The sequence below is a fragment of the Neoarius graeffei genome, chromosome 13 (genome assembly GCF_027579695.1).
Source record: "Neoarius graeffei isolate fNeoGra1 chromosome 13, fNeoGra1.pri, whole genome shotgun sequence".
Lineage (NCBI taxonomy): Eukaryota > Metazoa > Chordata > Actinopteri > Siluriformes > Ariidae > Neoarius > Neoarius graeffei.
Genome location: NC_083581.1, coordinates 77,878,427 through 77,904,926, shown reverse-complemented (window position 1 = coordinate 77,904,926; position 26,500 = coordinate 77,878,427). Strand labels below are relative to the sequence as shown.

The 26,500-nt window shown below is 42.4% G+C and overlaps 1 protein-coding gene across 2 annotated transcripts in view; it reads left to right on the top strand.

The window, feature by feature from the left end:
* The first annotated feature begins 525 nt into the window (after positions 1–525).
* Positions 526–26,500, top strand: part of acp1 (acid phosphatase 1) — a 34,433-nt gene continuing 8,458 nt past the window's right edge. Inside the window, exons 1-5 of one of the 2 annotated variants that reach the window (XM_060937040.1) lie at positions 526–619; positions 2,981–3,054; positions 4,979–5,092; positions 17,053–17,114; positions 22,789–22,894. In XM_060937040.1, the coding sequence (XP_060793023.1) occupies positions 577–619; positions 2,981–3,054; positions 4,979–5,092; positions 17,053–17,114; positions 22,789–22,894 (399 nt within the window). In that variant the 5' untranslated portion in view covers positions 526–576. Of the gene's footprint in view, positions 620–2,980; positions 3,055–4,811; positions 4,926–4,978; positions 5,093–17,052; positions 17,115–22,788; positions 22,895–26,500 lie in introns of both variants that reach the window. The other variant, XM_060937039.1, reaches the window with a different exon arrangement.

Genomic DNA, 26,500 nt, shown 5'->3' with positions numbered 1-26,500 from the left:
CCCATGCGGACACGGGGAGAACATGCAAACTCTGCACAGAAAGGCCCTCACCGGCCACGGGGCTCGAACCCGGACCTTCTTGCTGTGAGGCGACAGCGCTAACCACTACACCACCGCCCTGTGATCCTTTTTATGACACCTTATATGTATATTACGAGTGTGTATGATGTCAATAATATGGTCAATTTTGCAATAATGCAAAAACTGAAAGGCCAAATCAAGTTGTGAGGTTTATATCTGTTGTTGATTAGGTCTTTCAGCTGGAGAGCCAAATATCATCTGGAGAAACTTTTCTCCATTTGAGTTTCATTTGGAGGTCTGGAGGTGGGCCAGGAGTCAGTGAAATCAAAGCCAACCCTGAAATTACTACTACAAAACAACACTATGGGATGATTTCCCTCATGAATAATTACTTTTGTTTTTGTTGTATGCCACTTTTTTTTTTTTTTAATAGTATGCACTTTGTAGGATGTGGATCCGAAGCTTATCTCATGGTTTTTGGACCTGCGCTGTGCCAGCTGCAAAAATATTTCTATTTTCGATCAGGCAGATGTTAAGGCAGCTATTGAGGCAAACATGGCCGCCGCCGGAGGGAAGTCGGTTTTGTTCGTGTGTCTGGGTAAGAGCTTTAAAATAAACGTTCTGAGACCTCAGTAGCATCCAGACATGATAGTTGCGGTTTGATAAAAAATGAAAACAAAGACAGAACAATGGCTGTGAGGATGCTTTAATTCACTACAGGACATTTGAACTAGCTCCTTCCGGTCTTCCTGTCATAGTGAGCTTATTTACCTGATTATCTATCTATCTATCTATCTATCTATCTATCTATCTATCTATCTATCTATCTATCTAGTGTTGATTTATTCCATTAAAAAAAATCTACTCTACAGTTTAGTTTTCCGGAAAGTGTAACTGACTGAATTACTGATAAACTGCTCATAAAATACGCGATGACGTCACGTGTTATGACGTAAGTCCTTTACCGCAGCGTGCTTGAATTCTCAAATCTGATTGGTTAGAAAAGTTGGAAAGTAGTTCTGGCTAAAACCAATGCGCTCGCTCTCAAATGTGGCCGTTTCTATGGTAACGGCGCATACACAGTGGGCTACACCGCAGCACTACACTGAAGTGCGTTACGGGTTGTTTTACAATCAGGGTACGCAAGCTAAAAATCACATTTAACACTCATTATCTTCAATATCAAAAGGCTTGACTAAATAAACTTGGTTGTTTATTGTAGCCCTGTGATAGCTCTATTTACCATGCAAAAAAAAAAATTTGGTGATAATGTTATTTTTGGTGAATGTATGGCAATATATGTCATATTTAGCAAAATTACTCGTGTCATTTAGAAAAGGTGCTTTTTTGACCACAGGTAGCTCCAAAAGGGATGCACTTACATCATTCTTTATACCATAAAACACATATTTGGTTCCATATCATTGGAAACATAGTTAAGTTTTAATGTTGAATGCCAGTAAGTTTTCAGACTATTTTGATCAAATTAGTGTGTAATTGTGTAAAAAAAAAAGTCCTCTCCGAGACAGCTAATTTTTCAATATAAAATAACATATCTAAAATGATTATTTTCATCCTAAAATGTGGTCAAGATATTGGGACATAAATATTAGAGACAACTAACACAAAGCTTACAGCCTTATATTTAAAAGCACTGGAAGTCGTGGATTCTGAATTGTCAAAAAAAAAAATGTACTCTCCGAGAATCACTTCATTTGTTTCTCCCAGCCCTGCTTAAAGCTACACTTCATCTTCTTTATCTTATAGCAGATTACACAAAACTACCATACACACACGTCAAAAAATTACCTGAAATCTGTTCTTTAACTTGTCCTTCACTTAAAAACGGGTACAAGAACCAGTTTGAATCAATTTGAATTTTGGACCCCTGTGACACAAACTTTGTACCCTGATTGTAAAACAACCCTTATGTTTTTGCGTAAATACAGTACATTACATCCGGGTTTCCCCCAAACACTTTCATTCAACACTTTCAGGTTGAACTCCTTCAACCTGAATCATTTGTTTTATCAAGTGTCCAGTGGGTGCTAATATTAAGTGAACTTTGTAATAAATGGCAACATCTCTTAATGAAAGCATTTTTAGTTTGTGAAACGAGTCTGTATTAACATCATGACTCATTTAGATTTTTTTTTAATCACTCAGTAACTGCTTTATCCTGATCAGGGTTGTGGTGGATCTGGAGTGAGGTGAGAACACACCGTGGATGGGATTATGGTTCATTGCAGGGCACCACACACACACACACACACACACCTAGGAGCAGTGTATCTTGGCCAATACCAACTATAATAATAATCATAATAATAATAATTTCAACTTATATAGTGCCTTTCTCACACCCAAGGTCGCTTTACAATGACCGAAAAAAAAAGTCAGCCAAAAGAGGGTCAGGATGTTTTTGGGAGGTCGGAGGAAACTGAAGAACCCAGAGGAAACTCACCTGGCTATGGCGAGAACATGCGAAACTCCACACAGACGACAGCTCTGGTTCCTTTCTGTGCAAAGTTTGGCATGCTCTCCCACATTGATTTGGGTTTCCTTCCATCTCCCAAAAACATGCCCTAAAAATTGTCCAAGTGTGTGAACTGGTGTGTGTGTGTGTGTGCGTGCAATAGTTTGGTGTCCTCTCCAGGCCTTACTCACACCTGATGAGCCGTATTCCCGGGATAGACCCCGTATCCACCACAACCCTGACAAGAATGAAGTGCTTCCTGAACATGAATGAACGATAAATGCCAGTATTAAGTCAGTCTGCTAACAGCGTTATTCTTGATGCTAAATTGTTCTGATTATTAGTGCCAACTCACTTTGTCTCAAGCTGTAACATTTCATATAGGTATCTGTCTCATAGAGTTCCATCAGTGTGCTATAATAATTTGAATGCAGGTAACATACAAGTGTTCTGAAGAGGGATTCAAATGAAGTTGTTTTATAGGGAACATCTGTAGGTCTCCGATCGCTGAGGCCGTCTTTCGGAAGATGGCCACAGACGGTGGAGCGGTGGACAAGGTGAGAGATGCTGGACATCATGTTTTTAATATATAAGATGGAGGAAAATGTTATACACATTTCACTGGGAGTGGGGATACGAGTCATGAGGAGCCTGAATGATAAATCATCATCCTGATATTATTATTATTATTATTATTATTACTACAGATAAATCGGGATTGGTGTTTATAATGACAGATAAATGACAATTAAAATAGAAACGGAGGGATGGAAAATAAATACTTCAACTGATTGGTGTTATGTTGTTGCACAGCTTGTCCACCAGAGGGCACACTACAGCTCCATTGTCGAGGACTGTTTATTTATTTATTTATTTATTAATTAGAATGGCACAAATCACAACAATCAGCTGACCCAAGCAGACAAGCCCACAAGTTTTTAAAGTATCATTCATGACCATAAAACAAGTTTATTTTAAACTGCATCATGTCATGTTATCTTGGTGAAGACTTATAAATAACTACACACAGTACTGTGCAAAAGTCTTAGGCACCCAATTTTTTTAATAGAAACTTTTGTTATAGATTTCTGTTTTATGACTTCTACATTATCGAGTCAAAACATTACAAAAACATTTTAGAGTCTAAACGTTTGTCTTTTTCCAGCATAAAATGAAATGTTACAGAAAAGTTTTTTTGTAGTATGTCTGATCAGCATATTCCATAAGAGAGCACTTTTCAGATGAAAAAAGAAAGCATAATGAAGGCTGCTGGGTTTTGGTGTAAAATGAAGTGAGTGTGACAGTCAAAGTGTGCAGAAGAACTGTGGCTGGTTCTGTAAGATGCTCAGGAAAACCTACAGATCATTTCCGCATAAAACTGCACTCACCGGACCTGAGATGGATATATATATATATTTTTAAAAGCAAAGAATTTCATCTCACACCAAATACTAACTTTGTTTCATTCATTATGGCTCACTGATTACTGTTTATAGTATTTTTTTTAAATGTTGAAACATTTCATTATTTTTGAAGCCATTTTTGCTCTACAGCATTTTGTTACAAGACTTTTGCACAGTACTGTGTGTGTTATCAAAGTCCTTCCCATGTCACAAGGCGCATTGGGCGGCACCGATCTCTGTTACGGTGGGGGGCGGGTCCTCTGGTAACCGTGAGAGTTTTACTCCGTACTCACATCTGCATTGCGACGCCTCACCAGATGGCAGCAGGTACCATTTTTATGATGGTCTTTGGTACGACCCGACCGTGAGTAGAACTCATGATGTCCTGGTCGAGAGGTGGACTCACTAACCACTAGGCCAGCTCGCAATAACGACACGTTAAATGTTGGGGAAAAAAATTATTCGTTTAAGTTATGTCTTTCTGAGGAAAAAAGGATATCGGCTGATATATTTATCAGATTTTAAAATCCTCACATATTGAAATCGGTATCAGTCTTAAAAATGTGATCTCATTTGGGCTGTAGTGATTTATAATTTATATGAACTGAGTTAATGAAGTGTGTGTGTGTGATGAGATCCACGTGATAATTTTCTCACTTTAGCTCAGTGATGTACAGAAGCAGCTGAAAGGAAGTTTGTGGATGCTGAAGGATGCTGTACACGGCCAAATGCATCAAGCTGTTTCCTGTTTTCAGACGCAATTAGGATGCGTTGTACATAAAAGACTTCGAGTGTTGTGTATGAATCTGGTTTACGAGCTGAAACATGTAATTAAACATTTCTCATGCTCAGGAAAGGATGTGATGTGATGTCTGTGTTACTGTCTTGTCTTCTGCTGTGTGTGTGTGTAGTGGAGGATAGACAGCGCAGCCACCTCCACCTATGAGATCGGGAACCCTCCTGACTATCGAGGTGCAGCCTGCATGAAGAAGCACAGCGTGCCCATGCGCCATGTAGCGCGTCAGGTACGGTGGGCATGAACATAGCGCTAGTTCCATTCTGTGTGTGTGTGTTGCAGTGGGTTATAGATTCCGGTGCCACATCAGATTGGAACATAGGCAGCCCTCCGGATGACCGTGGTCTTGCCTGCCTCAAGAAACATGGCATTGATACAGATCACAGGGCACGACAGGTACCTGCACCACGCCCGCGTGTGTGTGTGTGTGCGTGCATGTGTGTGTGTGTATGGTTGTTACTTTTATATATTACACTAGCACTCCAAAAAAAAAAAAATCAATGTCATATAGGGTTGGATGCAAAAGTTTGTGCCCCTGTGATTATTATGAAAAAGGACAAGGTTTTATACAATTTCTCAACGACCGTAACTGTTTTAATGAATGTAACATGCTGTCAGAGGACTGTGTTTGCGCGCGCGTGTGTGTGTGTTTGCGTGTGTGTGTGTTTGCTCAGTACTGTAGCTGATTAACTCTCCCTCCACATCAACGGAACCAAAGGCCAACAAACTCTTCCCCCAGTACAAATGTTGTTGTGGTTATTATAATTATTATTGTTGTGTGTGAATGTGGTTAGAAGCTGTTCGAAGTTAAAGGGTACAATAAATCAGTAAATAAGTAGTCCGTCTCGCTGATGGCTAATAGCAGATTGCTGCTTTTCTCCCCAAATTCAGTCTGATGTCTCTGTGTGTCCCACTATGTCTCTGTCCTCTCACCTCTGACCCCTCATCATCCCTCCTTCATGCTTCAGCCATTGTCGATTTCTCCAGTGGGCTTCCTCTGGAAATGGTTAGAGCTTGTTATCTTGGATTTTGGCTGACCTTCATGAATCTGATCTGGCCATGTATGCTCTGACGAGCACAAAAAGGAAAAATGAAAGCATAAACTAAACACTGACCCTGAACATAGAATCGGTTACAACGCAGACCCTGATGGAGCTGGGTTTAATTCTCCAGTAGCCTCCAAATACAAAAGAGCAAACTCGCACAAGGCTGCGCTTCGTGAGCTGCTGTTCTGACTTGGAGTTTGTTTGAGAGAGACTGTTTCGATAAAGATTTGAATTTTTACAAGGTACATGAATCTATATTTGATCGTTTTATGTGGTGTTTTTGTAATTTTGTTAAAAAAAAAAGCAAGAGAGCGAGAGAAAACAAATGGAATGTATTAAACTTGTTACAGGTGATTTTTGAAATCAGGTGATTCTAGCGCCACCTAAGTGAATTAGGTCGACATTCTTAAAAGGGATTATTTATTTATTTATTGGGGGGGGGGTGCTCATTTAAAAAAAAAAAAAGGTGCTTGGATTTTTTGGGGGTTCATAAAAGAGTGAAAACACTTCAACCAATCTCTATTCACCTTTCCCCCTCTCCCTTCGTTTCTCACTCACCCCACCCCTTTTATATCTTCGATCCTCTTCCCCCCCCGGCTTTTTATTGTCCTTGCTGGGACTCAAACTCGGGACCTTCTGCTTTGAAGTCCATTACTTTCCCACTACTGTACATCGCAGAGGTTTAAGTTACAATAAAGAAATTAAACATTCCACAAGATCACTAAACCTAACCTGAAATCCTAATTCACCGAGGGGAATCCACATTCGCCTGATTTCAAAAATCACCTGTAACAAATGCAAATTTTACCTTTTTTTTTTTTTTAAACCCCCTCTGGCTGAATTTCAGACTTTCAGCCTTGTTCAGCTGAGCACACAGTCTGTAGACTATCTTCTCACCTATGTAGTGAACTTGGAGTACTGTGCAAAAGTCTTAGCCAGCCAATTTTTTTTTTCATATAAATGTTATAGATTTCTATTTTATGACTTCTACATTATCGAGTCACAACTTTACAAAAACATTTTAGAGTCCAAATGTTTGTTTTCCAGCACAAAATTAAATGTTACAGGAAAAAAAAATGTTTGAGCAGCACTTTTCAGATGAAAAAAGAAAGCATAATGAAGGCTGCTGGGTTTTGGTGTAAAATGAAGAAGTGAGTGTGACAGTCAAAGTGTCCAGAAGAACTGTGGCTGGTTCTGTAAGATGCTCAGGAAAACCTACAGATCATTTCCACATAAAACTGCACTCACTGGACCTGAGACGGATTTTTTTTTTAAAGCAAAGGGTCGTCTCACACCAAATACTGACTTTGTTATATTGATTTATTACGGTTTACTGATTACTGTTTAGAGAATTTTTTAATGTAGAAGCATTTCATTATTTTCGAAGACATCTTTGCTCTACAGCATTTCTTTACATGTGCCTAAGACTTTTGCACAGAACTGTGAACAGGAAACCGTTTGTGATTCCTGTTCCCTCCCTGTGTGTTATAGTGATTGATTTAATGAACCTCTGAAACAATTTCCCTTCAAGTCAGCAACTAGAACATTCCTGTGATGCTCCTTGTGTTGTGACTCACTCTGCTTTAAAAGCGCTTGCTGTAATAAGACCATACAGTGTAGCTCTGCTGCGTTTTGTTCACTCTGTCTCTGATCTTGTAAAATGACTGGCTCGTTAACATTTGTTGCTTGTTATGTTCTGATATTAAACCTTTTTTTAATTTAATTTTTTTAACGTAATTTGAAGTCTGATTTAGATAGTACTAAACGCTCCTTCAGCTCAGCGGGAATGAAGTCACACCTTTTATCTCTTGTAAGACTAATTTGTGATGTTGAACAAGGCGGCTTTTTATCAATCAATGAATCACGGCTTTATTTATCATCTTCCATTGATATGTACAGAGTGAAAGACTCCTAGAAAATACATTCAAACTAATAAAGATCTGGGTTAAAAATATTTAAAAAAAAAAAACAAGCATTAACTTACTCTAATAGGTAACTGTCAAAGAGGTTTTATATATGACATCATATTAAAATAAACAAATTTGCATGTCGTTAAGTTGAGAATATAACTAGATGCAATTTAACTTTATTGATCACAAATATTACATTTGCACAATATGCCACTAGAGCGGCGGCTACAATTATCGACACCTTTTCAGATTTACCAATAAAAAACAATTTTACAAAGGTGAGTTTCAGTTTCAACAGTTACTACTGGTTAATTAATCAACCGGAAGACCCCCCCGAGCTTGTCGTCTGATGACGCAGCTTGTTTTACCTGAGATGGAATTTTTTTTTTTAGCACGATCAGCAATTTGATGAAAAAACGTCCAGGTTTCTGTGAGCATGGTGGAAAGATCATGGACATGTTTTTACTGATCAAATTCACTGATATTTCATGATCTCCTCGTCGAAACCTACTTTGTTTCTTTCTCTTTCATTTGACAGTCGCCATTTTGTATCTAAATGCGTGTTTGAGAGTCACATGAGGTGTCGATAATAGTGATCACTTTCACCAGTGTCCATCATTATCGACACCCTGTGGGATTAAGGGACATTTACAACTGTTATGGATCGATCTTTGTATAACATTGTTGAAGTAGATGAAGTACTTTTTAAAAAATAAAGTGCACTGTGATTTATAATAATTTTTTTTCTGATTCATAACAGAATGGAATGTTTTATAGAGTATTTGGAATCTGACTGCAATAAATAGAATTAGACCAGAATTAAGTTCCTAACATATAAAAAATGACATGCTTGAAATATTCAGATTTTTCTATTCCATTCAGGATTTTTTTTTTTTTTTTGCAGTTTGTTGTAAATATCTACCACATATTACAATATCAGTAAGCATTTTATATTTTGGTTCGAGGAATGACATGCGACCTTTGACCTGGATTTTCATGTGGTTACGATGTCTATTACCTGTTGACATTTATTGGTAAACTACAAATCTAGAAATTAATACAAACAACAACGAATGATTAACAAAATGTGATCTACGAAAATACTTAGAAAGTAGAACGAAAAGATTTTCTGACGCAGGTTAAACATTATCAGTTCATTTGTTTATCTAGAAGTCAGAGCTGGTGGGTGGAGCACAGAAGTACGGCAGGCCAGAACTGAGTTACAAAAACTCTTTTTTTTTATTTGCACTTTTCAGTACGAGCATATATTCTCCCAGCCACACACACACATATATACACACACAAGTCATCTGGTGCAGGAGAGAGCTCCCTTCCTCTGCCCTCTCTCTCCTTATATAGGGCGTGGTTGCTGGGAAGACACACAAACACAGGTTAATTCACATCAGGTGTAGTGATTCTGCCACTTACCTTCCCTGACTCTGCCCTCCGGTCACAGACCGACGCTTGACCACGCCCCCACTGCCACATACCCCCACCGCCTGACTCAGGCCGGGCAGCCGTCTGGCCCGCAGCCAACTCCCCCCCTGATGGGAGAGGAAGTCCACCACGACCATCTGCGCCCCTGGCCTGTGGACCACCTTGAAGTTAAAGGGTTGGAGTGCCAGATACCAACGGGTGATCCGTGCATTGGCATCCTTCATGCGGTGGAGCCACTGGAGGGGCGCGTGGTCCGAACAGAGGGTGAAAGGGCGTCCCAGCAGGTAGTAACGGAGGGCGAGGACTGCCCACTTGATGGCCAGGCACTCCTCTATGGTGCTGTAGCGCCCCTCACGCACTGACAGCTTTCGACTTATGTACAGCACTGGGCGATTCTCCCCCTCCACCTCCTGGGACAAAACAGCCCCCAGCCCTCTGTCTGACGCGTCCGTCTGCAATATAAAAGGGAAAGAAAAGTCAGGGGAGTGTAACAGTGGCCCCCCACACAGTGCAGCCTTTACCTCAGAAAAAGCCCGCTGGCATTGCTCCGTCCACTGGACCGGATCTGGTGGCCCCTTTTGTAGTGAGATCAGTCAGCGGGCTGGTGACGTCCGAATCATTAGGTATAAACCTACGATAATAGCCAGCCAGCCCCAGGAACTGTCTCACCCCCTTTTTGGTCTTGGGCCTCGGGCAGGCCGCAATTGCTGCAGTCTTATTAATTTGGGGACGCACCTGCCCATTGCCCAAGTGGAAGCCCAGATACTGTACTTCCACCCGCCCAATCGCACACTTCTTCGGGTTGGCAGTGAGACCCGCCCGCCTCAGTGACCTAAGGACGGCCCTCAGGTGTTGTAGGTGCCGTGGCCAGTCATTGCTATAAATAATGATGTCAAGGTACGCGGCAGCATAGGTGGCGTGGGGGCAGAGGACCCTATCCATCAGCCGCTGAAACGTAGCGGGCGCCCCAAACAGCCCAAAAGGAAGTGTGACAAACTGGTGTAAGCCGAACGGTGTGGAAAAGGCCGTTTTTTCTCGGGATAATGGAGTCAAGGGGATCTGCCAATAACCCTTCGTCAAATCCAGTGTCGAGTAAAAGCGAGCCGTGCCTAGTCGATCGAGCAACTCATCAATACGAGGCATTGGGTACGTGTCGAATTTAGACACCGCGTTGACTTTTCTATAGTCTACACAGAACCGGACCGACCTGTCGGCCTTGGGTACCAAGACCACCGGGCTGCTCCAGTCGCTGTGGGACTCCTCGACGATGCCCATTTCAAGCATGGCCTCGAGTTCTTCCCGAACCACTTTTTTCTTGTGTTCGGGTAGCCTGTAAGGGCGGCTACACACTACCACCCCCGGGGGCGTCTCAATGTGGTGCTCTATGAGGCTGGTGCGGCCAGGCAGGGGCAAGAACATGTCCGAAAATTCGGTCTGCAACTGGGCAACCTCCGCGAGTTGTGTCGGGGAGAGGTGGTCTCCACAGGGGACCAGAGAGGTATGCGATGCCAATGCTCCCTTTTGAACATCCGGCCCCAGCTCCGCCTTCTCCGGAACCACCGACACCAACTCCATGGGGACCTCTTTGTTCCAGAGTTTGAGTAGATTGAAGTGGTAAATCTTTAGCGCCCCACCCCTGTCCGTTCGCCTCACCTCGTAGTCGACGTCCCCGACTCGTCGTGTGACCTCAAAGGGTCCTTGCCACTTGGTGATTAATTTGGGGCTCGATGTGGGCAACAGTACGAGTACTTTATCTCCCGGTGCGAACTCCCTAAGGCGCGTACCCTTGTCGTACAGGCGGGTTTGCCGTTCTTGGGTCTGCCGCAAATTCTCCTGGGTAAGGTGCGTGAGTGTGTGGAGTTTTGCGTGCAGGTCAATAACGTATTGAATTTCATTTTTACTTGGTGAAGGTCCCTCCTCCCAATTTTCTCGCAGTACGTCTAAAATGCCGCGCGGCTTACGCCCATATAACAATTCAAACGGGGAGAACCCCGTGGAGGCTTGTGGGACCTCTCACACTGCAAACAACAAGGGTTCGAGCCATTTATCCCAATTACGTGCCTCCTCGCTTATGAATTTCTTAATTATATTTTTGAGGGTGTGATTGAATCGTTCGACTAAACTGTCCGCTTGTGGGTAATAAATGTTGGTGCGGATCGGCTTAATACCTAATAACCCATAAAGTTCGTTCAGTGTTCGTGACATAAACGAGGTGCCTTGATCAGTCAGAATCTCTTTCGGGATTCCAACTCGGGAGATAACGCGGAAGAGCGCTTCCGCAATACTGCGTGCTGAGATATTGCGAAGAGGCACTGCTTCTGGGTATCGCGTTGCATAGTCCACTAGAACTAATATAAAGCGGTACCCTCGTGTTGACCAATCTAATGGCCTGACGAGATCCATCCCAATTCTTTCGAACGGGGTCTCGATTAATGGGAGAGGGCGCAAAGGCGCTTTTGGGATGGCCGCTGGATTTACTAACTGGCATTCGCGGCACGCCGTACACCACCTACAGACATCGCGGCGAATCCCTGGCCAATAGAACCGGGCCATTATTCGGGCTAGTGTTTTATCCTGCCCTAAGTGTCCAGCCATGGGATTAAAGTGAGCCGCCTGGAATACCAGTTCCTGGCGGCTTTTTGGAATCAAGAGCTGCATGATTTGTTCTTTAGTCTGAGTGTCCTGCGTCACTCGGTATAATCTATCCTTCATAATAGAAAAATAGGGGAAGGATGGGGTGGCGTTTGGCTGGAGCGTTTGACCATCGATTACTCTCACTTGGTCAAACGCATGCCGCAGAGTCTCATCTCGTGACTGCTCTAACGGGAAATCCGCAAGGGATTCCCCGAGAGAGGGAGGAGGAGCCGGCGGCTCCTCACTCTGATGCGGAGATGACGTAGATGGCTCTGTGACAGCTGCTCCCGCCAAAGCGACACCGGGACCTCCCCTTGCTGAAATACGGCAGGACCCACTCTTTACTAAATAACTCATTAATGCCCCGAATCCCAGCCAATCAGTCCCCAAAATTATCGAGTGGGTGAGGCGAGGATTAACTGCCGCCTTTACTCTAAATTTTTCCCCTCTGAAAAAAATGTGGACTGACACTAAAGGGTAGCTGTGAACATCCCCGTGCACACACAACAGCTTCACCCCCTGTGCTCCCCCCAATGCCTCGTCTTGCACCAGGCTTTGGTGGATTGAGGTCTGATCACAGCCAGAGTCCACCAAAGCCTGATATGTATCCCCTTGGATACTCACCGGTATGCGATACGCTCCGGCCTGATTGAGGGCGGCTCCTGGCGCATCGGGGATCCGAACCACCGTGCCCACTTCCATCACCGAGCACCGCTGTTGGAGGTGGCCTGGCTCCCCGCAGCGCCAGCAAACCGGCCTGGGCTTTCTCTCTGCACCGGTACTCTGGGGCTCACTCACCTGGGGGGGGGGGGAGACAGACACGGAAGTGGGAAACGGGAGGACACCGCGGGTGCGGCAGACCGGCTGTGAGGGAGCCGGCCCCCGCCTCCACGGTGGGGGAACGGGGCGAGGACGAGACACAGAAGGGGAGAGAGAGAGAGAGGAGAGAAGCGAAGAGGGGATCTGTGATCCTGCCGCGGGAACAGCCGCCAAATGATCCTCCACCAACTCGATGGCCTGATCCAGCAACGCCGGGCGATGGCACTGGACCCACTCCGCTGTTCCTTTGGGAAGTTGCGCGATGAACTGCTCCAGTGCCACCAGGTCGACGACTCCCTCGGCGTCGCGGTTGTCAGCCCTCAGCCACCGCCTGCAGGCATCCCGGAGTTGCTGGCCAAACACAAACGGGCGGCCAACCTCCTCTAGGCGCAGAGCGCGGAAGCGCTGACGATGTTGTTCGGGGGTGCGCCCCACACGCTGGAGGACGGCCTGGCGCAGGTCCGCGTAGACCAGCTGGCTGTCGGCGGGGAGCTGTAGCACAGCCAGCTGCGCCTCGCCCGTTAGCAGGGGGAGGAGGCGCGCCGCGCTCTGTTCCACCAGCCACCCCGAGGCTTCTGCTGCTTGTTCAAATAGCGTGAGGAAGGCCTCGGGGTCGTCGTGCAGGCCCATCTTCGTTGGGGTGAGGTGGAGTGGGCCCACAGCAGTGGACCGGTATGCGATGTGGACCGGTATGCCGACGCGAGGAGGTGCCGGAACACCTGACAATCTTCCTGTTGCGCCAGCACCAGGGCCTCGAACCGTTGTTCTTGCTCCTTTCGGAGGGTGAGCAGCGCCTGGTGCTGGCTCTGTTGGGCCGTGGTGAGGGCGTGGATCAGGTCTGCGAAGGGGGAGGACTCCATGGGGCTGTTCTCTTCTGTGCTCGGTCCCAGGTTTCAGCACCACTGTAGAAGTCAGAGCTGGTGGGTGGAGCACAGAAGTACGGCAGGCCAGAACTGAGTTACAAAAACTCCTTTTTTTTATTTGCACTTTTCAGTACGAGCATATATTTTCCCAGCCACACACACACAAGTCATCTGGTGCGGGAGAGAGCTCCCTTCCTCTGCCCTCTCTCTCCTTATATAGGGCGTGGTTGCTGGGAAGACACACAAACACAGGTTAATTCACATCAGGTGTAGTGATTCTGCCACTTACCTTCCCTGACTCCGCCCTCCGGTCACAGACCGACGCTTGACCACGCCCCCACTGCCACAGTTTACAAACATTAGAATTATTTCATTTACGTAAACACCGACATCCATATATTTATATAAAAGATATTTTATACTAAATATAAGTCTATGGAAAAAAATGTTAAATAAAAACTGTTTTGTTAACTTAATACCACAAACCAATTATTTTTTAAATAATCATCTGGATGTCGATAATTGTGGACAAAGGTGTCGATAATTGTGGAATGGTGTCAGGTGATCTGATACACTAAGTAATCAGGAATCAGCTCGTTTTTTTTCCAGTGGAAGTTTGAGTAATTATTCATGCACAATTTACATATTGAAAGTCTTTTCTACTTTTGCAACGGCCAAAAGATCGTTAAGGTGTCAATAATTGTAGCCACCGCTCTAGTATGATTTTGTTTTCTTTATGGTGCGTTTAAACTTGATTAGAGAATCAAGGTGTCTCAGTTCTGTAGGAAGATTGTTCTATATACGAGTCACCAGATCAATAAATGATCCATGAGTCCATTTGCTGTTCAGTGTTGGTTGTACTAGCCTGAGGTTACCCCCTCTTAAATTATAACGGCTTTGTTATATTTGAAAGAGTTTCTTTCTGTAGTTCGGACCACAGGTCGAGACTAAGGCTTGATAAACCAAGGACAAGGAATGGCATGACCGTCGATATTCAGGTGTCTGTAGATTGGCCATGTCTAAAGCATCTTTAGATTTGAGGAATGAAATGTAACCGATCCCGGGTGTGTAGGAGGGTTTCAGGTCGCTCGAAGGACACGGCATGTCCAGTATGCCGAGTGACTGTTCACACAAAAACAGAAGAATTGCAGTGCACTGGATGAATGTCAAGCGAGAGAGTAACTTACGGAGAGGTTTTTGCAACCAGGGACGACTTTGAACGTAAGAAAACTTGAACAGACCCTGCTGTGATTGGACTATACACAAATATGTAATAATAATAATATATTTTATTTATAAGCGCCTTTCATGACATTCAAGGACACTTTACAAGAATAAAACAGATAAAATAAACAACAGATAAAAACTACACAATATAAAATGGAAAAATGAAAAAAAAATTCAATTTACAGGGAATAAGCTAAACAGCAGATAGAAACTAAACAGAAAAAATAAGAAAAAAGAGGAAAAACAATGCAAATTACAAAGAATAGGCTATTTTGAACAGGTGAGTTTTGAGTCTAGATTTGAAAAAAGGAAGAGTCAATATTACGGATATGAGGTGGGAGGGAGTTCCAGAGTTTGGGAGCAGAGCGGCTGAAAGCTCTGCTCCCCATGGTGCTAAGACGGGCAGAGGGCACGGTGAGATGAGTGGAAGAGGAGGATCTGAGCAAACGGGTAGAAGTTGCGATATGGAGGAGATTTGACAGATAAGGGGGGGGGCAAGATTGTGGATGGCCTTGAATGTGTAAAGGAGAATTTTGAAAACAATTCTGTACTTAACTGGGAGCCAGTGAAATTGTTGTTGGACGGGGTAATGTGGTGGAATGAGGGAGTTTTGGCGATAATGCGAGCAGCTGCATTCTGGACCAGTTGAAGCTTATGGAGGGATTTGTGAGGGAGGCCAAAAAGGAGAGAATTACAATAATCAATACGGGAGGTGACAAGGCTGTGAACAAGGATAGATGTGATATGGGGGGTGAGGGAGGGGCGGAGACGATTAATATTATGAAGATGGAAATATGCAGGCCGGGTTATATTACTGATGTGAGATTGAAAAGATAATGAGCTATCAAGGATGACACCCAGACTCTTAACCTGAGGGGAGGGGGAAACTAAGGAGCTGTCGATTGTGATGGAGAAACTGTCAACTTTGGATAGTGTGGATTTTGTGCCAAGAAGAAGAATTTCAGTTTTGTCGCTGTGTTTTAGGAAGTTTGAGGTGAACCAGGATTTTATTTCAGATAAGCAGTTAGAAAGGGAAGAGGGCGGGAACGTGGAATTTGGTTTGCTGGATAGATAGAGCTGGGTGTCATCCACATAGCAGTGGAAATGGATATAGAATTTACGGAATATATTGCCAAGGGGAAGAAGATAAATAATGAAGAGAAGGGGTCCCAGGACAGATTCCTGGGGCACACCTGAGGAAACGGGGGACAACTGGGATCTGAAAGATTTGAGTTGGATGAACTGAGTGCGTACCGTAATACTGCATGTGTTTTATTGGAGTCTTAGTATTTTCGAGCATTGAACCCAAATTGCTAACACTGTGCTAACATTATGGGTCTTTTCTCATGTAAGTAGCACGTTCTAGTAAAACACGTAACAGTTATTCTATGAAATTGAGTCGTACATGAGCTGATAGTTGAGTATAATCCATGTACGACAAGATTGAGTGGAATAACTGTTTTATTCTATCCACATTCACTGGATTTTGAGAAACAGCATTTTTATTTTTTGCAAATTCGATCAATAAAAACTTTATACAAAATGTCCAACAAAATCATTTCCGCTTAGAATGTAAACAAACTGGCGAAATGAAAGGAGCCATTTGTGAAAAATGCGATAATAATAATTCTTGAAAATAAAAAAAATACATTCTGACCATCAAATACTTTTATTACATATTTTGTAGCCTTTTTTTTGTATTTTTTGGTGTTTTTGAATAGTTTTTATTTCATCCTCGATCGGTTCAGTAACATGCTCCGCCATTTTGTTTTTCTCTACTCATGGTATATGAGCTGATAGCCTAGTAGTAGAGTAGCCAATCGGAGCGCGTGATTGCTCATATCCAGTGTATGTGGACAGAATAAAATGTAATATTTCTGTTACTGAGATTTAGAATGAACCCTTTCAACTCAAGTACTCATGCGCTTTTAGGCATGTGCCCCTTTCTATGTTGTGTGTATGTGTGCGCGCCGACCCCAGTTCATTTCTCTGCTGGTCTTTGGTCACTTTTTGAGCAAAACGAAATTCTCCCTCTGTTTTTCTCTCACCCCTTGCTCTACTTGCTCTGCTGTCTTGCAAAAATAATGTCCTTTCTTGCTCAACCCGTGCACAAAGCCATGTAAGAGTACACATGTGGCCACAGATGTGCTTTGATCTGCATCTGCGAAGGATTACTCCTCTTGCTCAAGACACATCCACTCCCTCCCAGTGTGCACTGGCTCTCCCTCCTTGTCTAAAGACTGCTGGAGCGCAGCCAGTGCATGCGAGCTTCAGAAACTCTGAGAAACACCCAAACATCGCTCAGTTTGACAGAGAACAACCTTTTTAGGTCACGGAATGATGTCAGTGAAAATGAAACGATGCATGTTTACTCCTCTCTCATTCTGTCACTCTGGTGTTTTTTTTTTTTCTTCCATTAGGTGACGAAAGAGGATTTTGCGACATTCGAGTATATTCTCTGCATGGATGAGAGCAACTTGAGGTATGTTCATGGGATGTTTTTAAAAGGTTTGTGCTGATTTGTGGAAATGGTGTGGTCTGTCTCAAAAGTGTACTTAAGTAAACATCCATCAGAGAGACAGAGCGAGCGAGCGTGGAATGCACATTGTTGAAAGGGCGCCCTTAGTGGATGTGAATGGAGCCGAAGCTGCTGTGGATCTGTGAGAATAAAGATCCTGATTCCTGTCTCTCATCTGTCCTCTTAAGACTAATTGGTGAAAGGAATTGAATGTGACTGATTCCAGGCTTAGAGCTTTGTAGTGGAGATTTCGAGCATCTCATTCAAGTTCTCAGAGGTCACATGGAGGGCATGGAAATGTCCCATGGACCGAGTGTACACACCAGTTCTCCAGTCTCCACCAATCCCTGGACACACTCTATATAAGCAATGTCCCAATTTAACCCACAGGGTCTTGTAAACATCTTTATTTGTGGCCAGAATGAATTAGTGACACAAGTGTGTGATTGATTGATTTGATTGATTGATTGATTGATTTTAGAGACAGTGAAGTAATAAAAACTGGAGCTGGCAGCATATATTAATTAAGAAATCTCTTTTGGTAGGGACATGCTGTTACAGGAAAATAATCAGCAGTGAGGTAGTGTTGTGCAACCAGACATGAAGCAAAGCGATTTTTACCACGCTAATAACTGATTTTTCTCGAACAACACATCCCAAAGTGTTTCTTCTTCCTCTTACACTAAAGCGTTTTCCAGTGTTAACCAATTTTATTATTTATTAAAAAAATACACTTTTTTTAAAAATATGTTTATAGTTGTGATAATGGCCATGAACAGTTAAAACCTTTTTAACACCTTTCAGAAATATTAAATAAACACCTCCGTACCACCTCACCATATCAATGGTTAGTATTTAACAAATAAAATAGGTATTTATTTGTTTGTTTGACTGTGAATGTCAGTATTGTCAGAGCTGCTGTAATATAAAATGAAAATTCAACAGCACTGTGGTATTATTATAATAATAATAATAATAATAATAATAATAAATATAGCCGCAAACGGTGATGAAGGGCCCGAGCACCTCCGGTATACCAAATCTGGCATGAATCCAACAAACTGCCTAGGAGGAGAACGTCCAAATGTAACACGTGTCAAAACGTACAAAACCAAAAATAACTCCCTTCCTGTTGAGTATGGCTAATACAATGTACATTACAATTTTTTTCATCTTGAGACACCTACTAAATTTGACACAGATAGGTGAAACTATATACTGGGTAAAAGTCTCAATGACGTGGGGGCGCTGTGGTGTCCCCCAGACACACCTGGGGCCAAGTCTCTATCCTTGAGTAGCAGTGGTCAGGACTGAGGTGTATACCAAATTTCATTAGTTTTCACCCATGGGAACCACCTCAAAAATGGCCAAGTTTTGAAGAAAAAATAAATAAAGAAGAAGAAGACTCCTTAGGAAAACAATAGGGCCTTGCACCTCGGTGCTCGGGCCCTAATGATACTGATTATGATTATTATTATTATTAGAATCCAACACTTCGATGAAATACACAGGGTACAGTATACAATCGGAGGAAACTAGCCATCATCTCATCTCATTATCTGTAGCCGCTTTATCCTGTTCTACAGGGTCGCAGGCAAGCTGGATCCTATCCCAGCTGACTACGGGCGAAAGGCGGGGTACACGCTGGACAAGTTGCCAGGTCATCACAGGGCTGACGCATAGACACAGACAACCATTCACACTCACATTCACACCTACGCTCAATTTAGAGTCACCAGTTAACCTAACCTGCATGTCTTTGGACTGTGGGGGAAACCGGAGCACCCGGAGGAAACCCACGCGGACACGGGGAGAACATGCAAACTCCGCACAGAAAGGCCCTCGCCGGCCACGGGGCTCGAACCCGGACCTTCTTGCTGTGAGGCGACAGCGCTAACCACTACACCACCTTGCCACCCCTAGCCATCATCACAAACTCTAAAATACAATTTAGAAAATGAGTTTGAATGTGTCTCAAATGAAAAAAATAGCATCTACAATCAGCCAGAAATCATAAACGCTTCTGCCTAAACAAATCGGAACAATTAACTGGTACCAGATTACAGTTTTATCATCTACTGTGTGTTTTACTAACAAAGCACAAAAAAGCTAAGTTAGTCACGAAGTAGGTAAATCTGCAGTGTCATAACTAATTAGGTTAGGACCTTGTAGAGTTATCATTAGAGTTTTATCATACTCATTGTTTCTGGAAAATATAGAGACAATGCCACAGTGGTTCGTGTAGTTGAATGTGTTTAGAGGAGAGTATTATTCCTTATACCCTCACCGGGTACTTCATTATGAGCCCCTGAAGGTTAGTCGCTGGCTTCAGGGATGTTCATCATGGCATGGTTGTCGGTGTCGGATGGGCTGGTTTGGGTTTACACAGAATGATGTGAAAAACAAACAAATAAACTTCTACCAAGTGGGATTTCTGTGGGCAGAAATACCTTGTTGATAAGAGAGGACAGAGGATGGCTAGATTTGTTTGAGTTAATAGGAAGACTATGGTAACTCAAATAAGCACTCTTTACAACCATGGTGAGCAGAAAAGCATCTCGCACACAACACATTGAAACTTCAGGCAGATGAGCTACAGCAGCCCTGTCGACTGTTAGCCAAGCTAAAGCTACAGTGGCCACAGGCTCACCTACAATGGACACTTGAAGATCATGTCCTGGTCTTTTCCCAATCTTCAACTGTCCAATTCCAGTGAACTCTGTGATTGGTCAGGGTATTGACAGGTAGTGGCTTTTCAACCCAGAGCACAAGGCTGGTTCTGTGCTCTCTGAGACTCTTGTTCTCAACAGTGGGGCAAAACTTTAAGCGTTATGTATTGTTGTCGTACCTGAGACCAATCTTGGTCTTGAGGCCACTTTTTGAAGGTCTCGCTCTAGTCTTGGAATCGACCACATTTTTACTTGGTCTTGTCTCGGTCTCAGACATGGAGGACTCGGGATCTTATTTCAAGACTGGTCAAGACCACAGCTGTGGGGATTTCACTAAATTGTTTGTACATTGTCTGATTCATTTGTTGACATCGTTACTGTGATTGGATGTAAAATGTCCTGCTTCAAATGCAACCAATAATATGACTCATTGCTAAGTCAAAAATTTCGTTATTGTTAACAGCCGTTACCGCTCACCTTCACACCCACTAGTCTTGGTCCCGGTCTTGATTTGGTCTTGTCCTGCTTTAGTCTTGGTCTTGACTTGGTCTCAACCCCTCAAAGTCTTGATCTTGTCTCGGTCTCGATACACTCTGGCCTTGGTCATGACTTGGTCTTCGTTTAGGTGGTCTTGACGACAACACTAGACTTATGCCACTCAGGAGTTTTCTTTAACATCCTAAACCATGCAAAAACCAGAGCAGACAGTGTGTGTAGATTTTGTTTCTCGCTAATGGTCCAGTTTGGGAGGGATAATGCCCAAATCACATGTCCCAGTCCCAGTCCATGTGGTCCTGCTTAAGCAGCTTATTGAGTTCCTTGGATTCTTGCATCACTGAGACTTTTCTCCTTCACCTCTCTTTTTGATGCTTGGCTTGGAGATGTTTTATGTTATTTCCCTGAAGGATCTTATTTGGTTGCTGACCATTAAATGGTGATAAAACATTCTAAGATTTACTGGTGAAATGAACTTCTTGTCTAAGTGCTTGGAGATGAACCCATACCACACCCATCATCCATCTTGTGTGAGGATCAGGGGTCTAAAATGCGCAATACAGTATATATGAGCACTTTCTCTAGCCGTTGTGTCTGTCAAACAGATCTTTTGTCACATTGTTTCGGGTTGGTGTTATGCAAGCTACATGTCTAAAGAATCACACACTCGACTTAAGACACCATTTGGCTCAGTAATGTCATTTGTACCTACAGTGCTGTGAAAAAGTATTTACCCCCTTCCTGATTTGTTGTATATTTGTCACACTTAAATATTTCATGCTATCAAACTAATTTTAATATGAGACAAAGATAGCCCAAGTAAACACAAAATGCAGTTTTCAAATGATGATTTCATTTATTGATGGAAAAAAGTTATCCAACCCTACCTGGCCCTATGTGAAAAAGTAATTACCCCCTCAACCAATCAAATATTTAACCAAATTTAATTGACAATTGGGTTTAATTTCAGTAGCCACACGCAGGCATGATTACTGTCAGACCTGTTCAATCTAAATGTCACATAAATAGAACCAGGCTGGGGCTGGCAGTGTGAAGCAAGTTAATAGAGCTTCAAAAGATGCTGCAAAGTAAAGAGTTACAAGAACAAAATAATTGACATCTATCAGTCTGGAAAGGGTTACAAAGCTATTGCCAAGGCTCTGGGACTCCAGCGAACCACAGTGAGAGCCATTATCTACAAATGGAAAAAACTTGGAACAGTGGCAAACCTTCCCAGGAGTGGCCGGCCTTCCAAAATTCAACCAAGAGCGCTTTGACGACTGATCCAGGAGGTCACAAAAGAACCCCGATGAACATCTAAAGAACTGCAGGCCTCACTTGCCTCAGTTAAGGTCAGTGTTCATGATTCTACAGTAAGGAAGACACTGGGCAAAACTGGCATCCATAGGAGAGTTGCAAGGCACAAACCACTGCTGACCAAAAAGAACACAATGGCTCGTCTCACATTTGCCAAAAAGCATCTTGATGAACCCCTGACTTTTAGGATAATATTCTGTGGACTGATGAGTCAAAAATAGAACTTTTTTGAAGACATGGGTCCTGGTACATCTGGTGTAAGGCTAACACAGCATTCCAAAATAAGAACATCATACCAACAGTCAAACACGATGGTGGTGGTAGTGTGATGGTCTGGGGCTGCTTTTCTGCTTCAGGACCTGGACGACTTGCCATAATTGTTGGAACCATGAATTCTGCTCTCTACCAGAAAATCCTGAAGGAGAATGTCTGCCCATCAGTTTGTGACCTAAAGCTCAAGTGCAGCTGGGTTATGCAGAAGGACAGTGATCCGAAGCACACAAGCAAGTCCACGTCTGAATGGCTCAAAAGAAATAAAATTAAGGTTTTGGAATGGCCTTGTCAAAGTCCTGAGTTGAATCCAATTGTGATGCTGTAGTAAGACCTCAAACGGGCAGTTCAGGCTCGAAAACTCTCCAATGTGGTTGAATTCAAACAATTCTGCAAAGAAGAGTAGGCAAAAATTCCTCCACACCAATGTGAAAGACTCATTGTAAGTTATTGCAAATGTTTAATTGCAGTTGTTGCCAACAAGGGTGGTCCAACCAGATATTAGGTTTAAAGGGGCAATAACTTTTTTTCACATGGGCAGTTACAGATTTTGATGAACCCTTTACTTTTAATAAATGGAGTGATTATTTAAAAGCCACATGTTGTGTTTACTACATCATCTTTATCTTATATTAGGCTTAGTTGGATGACCTAAAACATTTAAATGTGACAAATAAGCAAAAATGGAAGAAATCAGCAGGGGTGCAAATACTTTTTCACAGCATTGTAACTGGCTTCATAAAATAGCCTAAATCCATAATAAAAAATGAATTGTTCTCAACTTTGGATTGGCTTTTAACTTCTTTGGATAAATATAAATGGTACATGATAAAGTATGCTGTTTGTCTTGTATGTGAACGAATTGAAGTTTGCGTGTTTTGTTGCAGAGATCTGAACAGGAAAGCGAACAGCGTAAAGAACTGCAAAGCCAAAATCGAGCTGCTCGGCTCATACGATCCTGAAAAACAACTGGTGATTCAAGACCCCTACTACGTAAGTACACCATCACTTGGCATATCCAGTCTGGCTATTTTATTAGGAACACCTGCTCATTAAGGCAATTATCCAATTAACCAGTCATGTGGCAGCAGCACAGTGTTCTAAATCATGCAAATACAGCTCAAGAGCTTCAGCTTCGATTGAACCTTTAACAGTTTAAGGTTGGAAAAAGACCTGGTGATGTGGTCTTCTGCTGTTGTAGCCCATCCGCCTCAAGGTTCTGTGTGTTCCGAGATGCTTTTCTCCTCACCATGGTTGTAAAGAGTGATTGTTTGAGTTACTATAGCCTTCCTGTCAGCTCAGAACTTCAGTCTGGCCATTCTGGTCTGATCTCAGAATCTGTTGGTTGAAGTCCCTGAGATCACATTATTTCCCCCTTATTCTGATGCTTGATGTGAATATTAACTGAAGGTCTTGACCTGTATCATGAAGTTATGCATTGTACTGCTGATAAGATTGCACAATTTCATGTACAGGTGTTCCTATTAAAGTGGCCGGTGAATGTAGCTACATCAAGAAGTACAAACCCATTTCCAGAAAAGTTGAGCTATTTTCCAAAATGTAATAAAAACAAAGATCTATGATTTGTTAATTCATGTGAACTTTTATTTAACTGACAAAAGTACAGCGAAAAGATTTTCAATAGTTTTGCTGACTAACTTAATTGTATTTTGTAAACATAAAGTTAGAATTTCATGCCTGCAACACACTCAAAAAAAAAAAAAAGACAGAGGCATTATTACCATTGTATTACATCACCTTTCTTTTAATAACACTTTTTAATCACATGGGAACTGAGGATACTAATTGTTGCAGTTTTGCTATTGGAATTTTTGTCCATTCTTTACTTGATACAGGACTTCAGCTGCTCAACAGTCCGTGGTCGCTGTTGTCTGATTCTCCTCTTCGTGATGCACCATATATTCTTAATAGGACACAGATCTGGACTGGCAGCAGACCAGTCAAGCACACGCACTCTGTGTCTACAAAGCCAGTCTGTTGTAGCCCGTGTAGAATGAGGCGTGGTATTGTTCTGCTCAAATAAGCATGGACTTCCTGGGAAGACATGTTGCCTTAATGAACATGTCTCTCTAAAATCCCATTATATGCCACTGCATCATTAGTACCTTCAAACGCATGCAACTCACCCACTGATTTCCCCCCCCAAATACCATCACAGATGTTGGCTTTTACACCTTTCTCTGATAAACTGGATGGTTGTGTTCACCTTTGGCACGGAGAATGTGACGTCCGGTTTTCCTGAAAACAAGCTGAAATGTGACTCATCTGCCCACAGCACATGGTTCCACTGTCTTTCAGTCCATCTGAGATGAGTTCCGGCCCAGAGAAATCGGTGGCGTTTCTGTATAGAATTGTTGAATGGCTTCCTTCTTGTGTAATACAGTTTCAGGTTGCATTTATGGATGCAGCAGCGGACCGTGCTAAGTGAAGACAGTTTTCTGAAGTCCTCCCGAGCTCATGTGGCTGTATTTGTCACATTTAGCATGACGGTTTCTTAGGCAGCGCCACTTGAGGGCTCAAAGGTCATGCCCATTCAACAGTGGTTTCCGACCTCACACTTTATGCACTGATGTCTCCGAATTCCCTGAATCTTTTCACAATATTATGGACTGTAGATTTTGAAAGACCTAAAATCTTGCGTTGAGAAATGTTCTTTTTGAATTGATTAATAATTCTTTCACGAATTTTGGCACAAAGCAGTGAGCCACGCCCCTATCCTTGCTTGCAAAGACTGAGCCTTTGGTGCTGCTCCTTTTATACCCAATCATGTTACCAATTAACCTGCTTATTGTGGAATCTTCCAAAATAGTGCTACTTGAATATCCTCTGATCTTTTCAGTCTTATTTTGCCTCTATCCCAATTTTTTTTTTGAGTGTGTTGCAGGCATCAAATTCTAACTTGGTTTATTTACAAAATAATGTTTCTTGTCTTTACTATGAATATTACAACGTCATGCTTATCACAGTGTAGCTCTGAGCTCATCAGCAGTAATGCTCATTCCAGCTCGAGGTGTATTTGTTACAGAGAAGCTGACTCACTCACTCACTTACTCACTCTTCCACAAGAATCCTTACCATGGCCCAAAATTCCCCTCTTCACTTTTTAGAGTGCGTCTCTTCCAGGTAAAGTGATCTTTGGTGTAAAATAAATTGATCTTTTAAGGAACATGGGAAAAAAATGCGATAATAATGAAGAGTAAAATTGTAATTTGTCCATTAGGTATGCAACAATATATGTAGTGTGATTGATAAATCACGATACAAATTTATGACTGTAAATCGATGAAATAAAAAAATGAATCGTGATTATCAGGCTGTGTCATGTCTTAGTTTTTCCGAGCTGTAATTGTGTTTAGTGCATAACGTACAATAGTGGGAATACACGTGACTTCATCATAGATGGAAGTAACACAGTTTTAATGTTGTGAAAGCGCATGCACACCAAAAAAACCCACAAAAAAACAGATCTAAGATGGAAAGAGCTGTTGTGCGATTGATTATCCAAATGGAGGTAGTCCAAATATTCACAAGTTTATTAAGAAAAGGTCTATTTGTTATTAATGTTTTTCATTTTTAATAAAGTAAATATTTTAGTTAATAGGCTATTATATTTTACTCCAGCCTTTACAAATGTGGAAAAATACATTCTGTTGGTTATTAAGAAAATTAAACATTTTATTTTTTTAATTTAAAGTTGGTGAAGAATTAGAAAAGTACATGTCACACATTTTTGGTAATAAAATTTTCCTCATTTAATTTTTTTTTTTCAAAAATATCGTCAGAAGATCAAATCATAAACCCAGGCTCAGTAATCGAATGGAATCATGAAATAGGTGAATCATTACATGCCTAGTGTCCACATCATTCCAGTCTAAGTTACTACATTTTTTTTTCTTTGGTTCATTGTGTGTTTGATAAATGTGTTTTATCTGGAAAGTGTAAATGTAATACTTAAATAGTGCACAGGGGCTGATAAGAGGTTGATTAGGAAAGATCGATGAAAATGCAGGGAGTCCAGGACTGACACTCGTGAGGAAAAATGGACCCCAGGAGAAGTGAGGGGTTTTCCAAAATCTCTAAGCTCAACATGAGAGAGAGATGGAGGGAAGACCATTAGAAACAAACCTGAGGTAGAAAGTAATTACACACTGCAGAATAGCCTTTAAAGGTCCCATGGCATGAAATTTTCACTTTCTGAGGTTTTTTAATGTTAAAATGAGTTCCTCTGACCTTCTTAAGTCACCCCAGTGGCTAGAAATTTCATAATGTGTAAACCAAACTATGCCCAACATTTGAGAATGGCGCGTCAAAACGGCGCATTGATAAATTCTTCCCTTGCCTACGTCAGCAAGGGAGATGATCCCCACACCCCCCTCTGGATTCCCACCCACTGTATGGATTGCCCGCCCAACTCAAAAGTTTCTGTTTGTCCTACCAAGCCTACTGCGCATGCGCAGAACACATGACTACATTGTGTAGTGAGGAGCCCATAGAAGACACAACATGGAAATTGCGCTGTACATGGATGTGACAACACAGAAAAGAGTCTGTTTTTACTGCCGACGGGAGAGCCCCTGA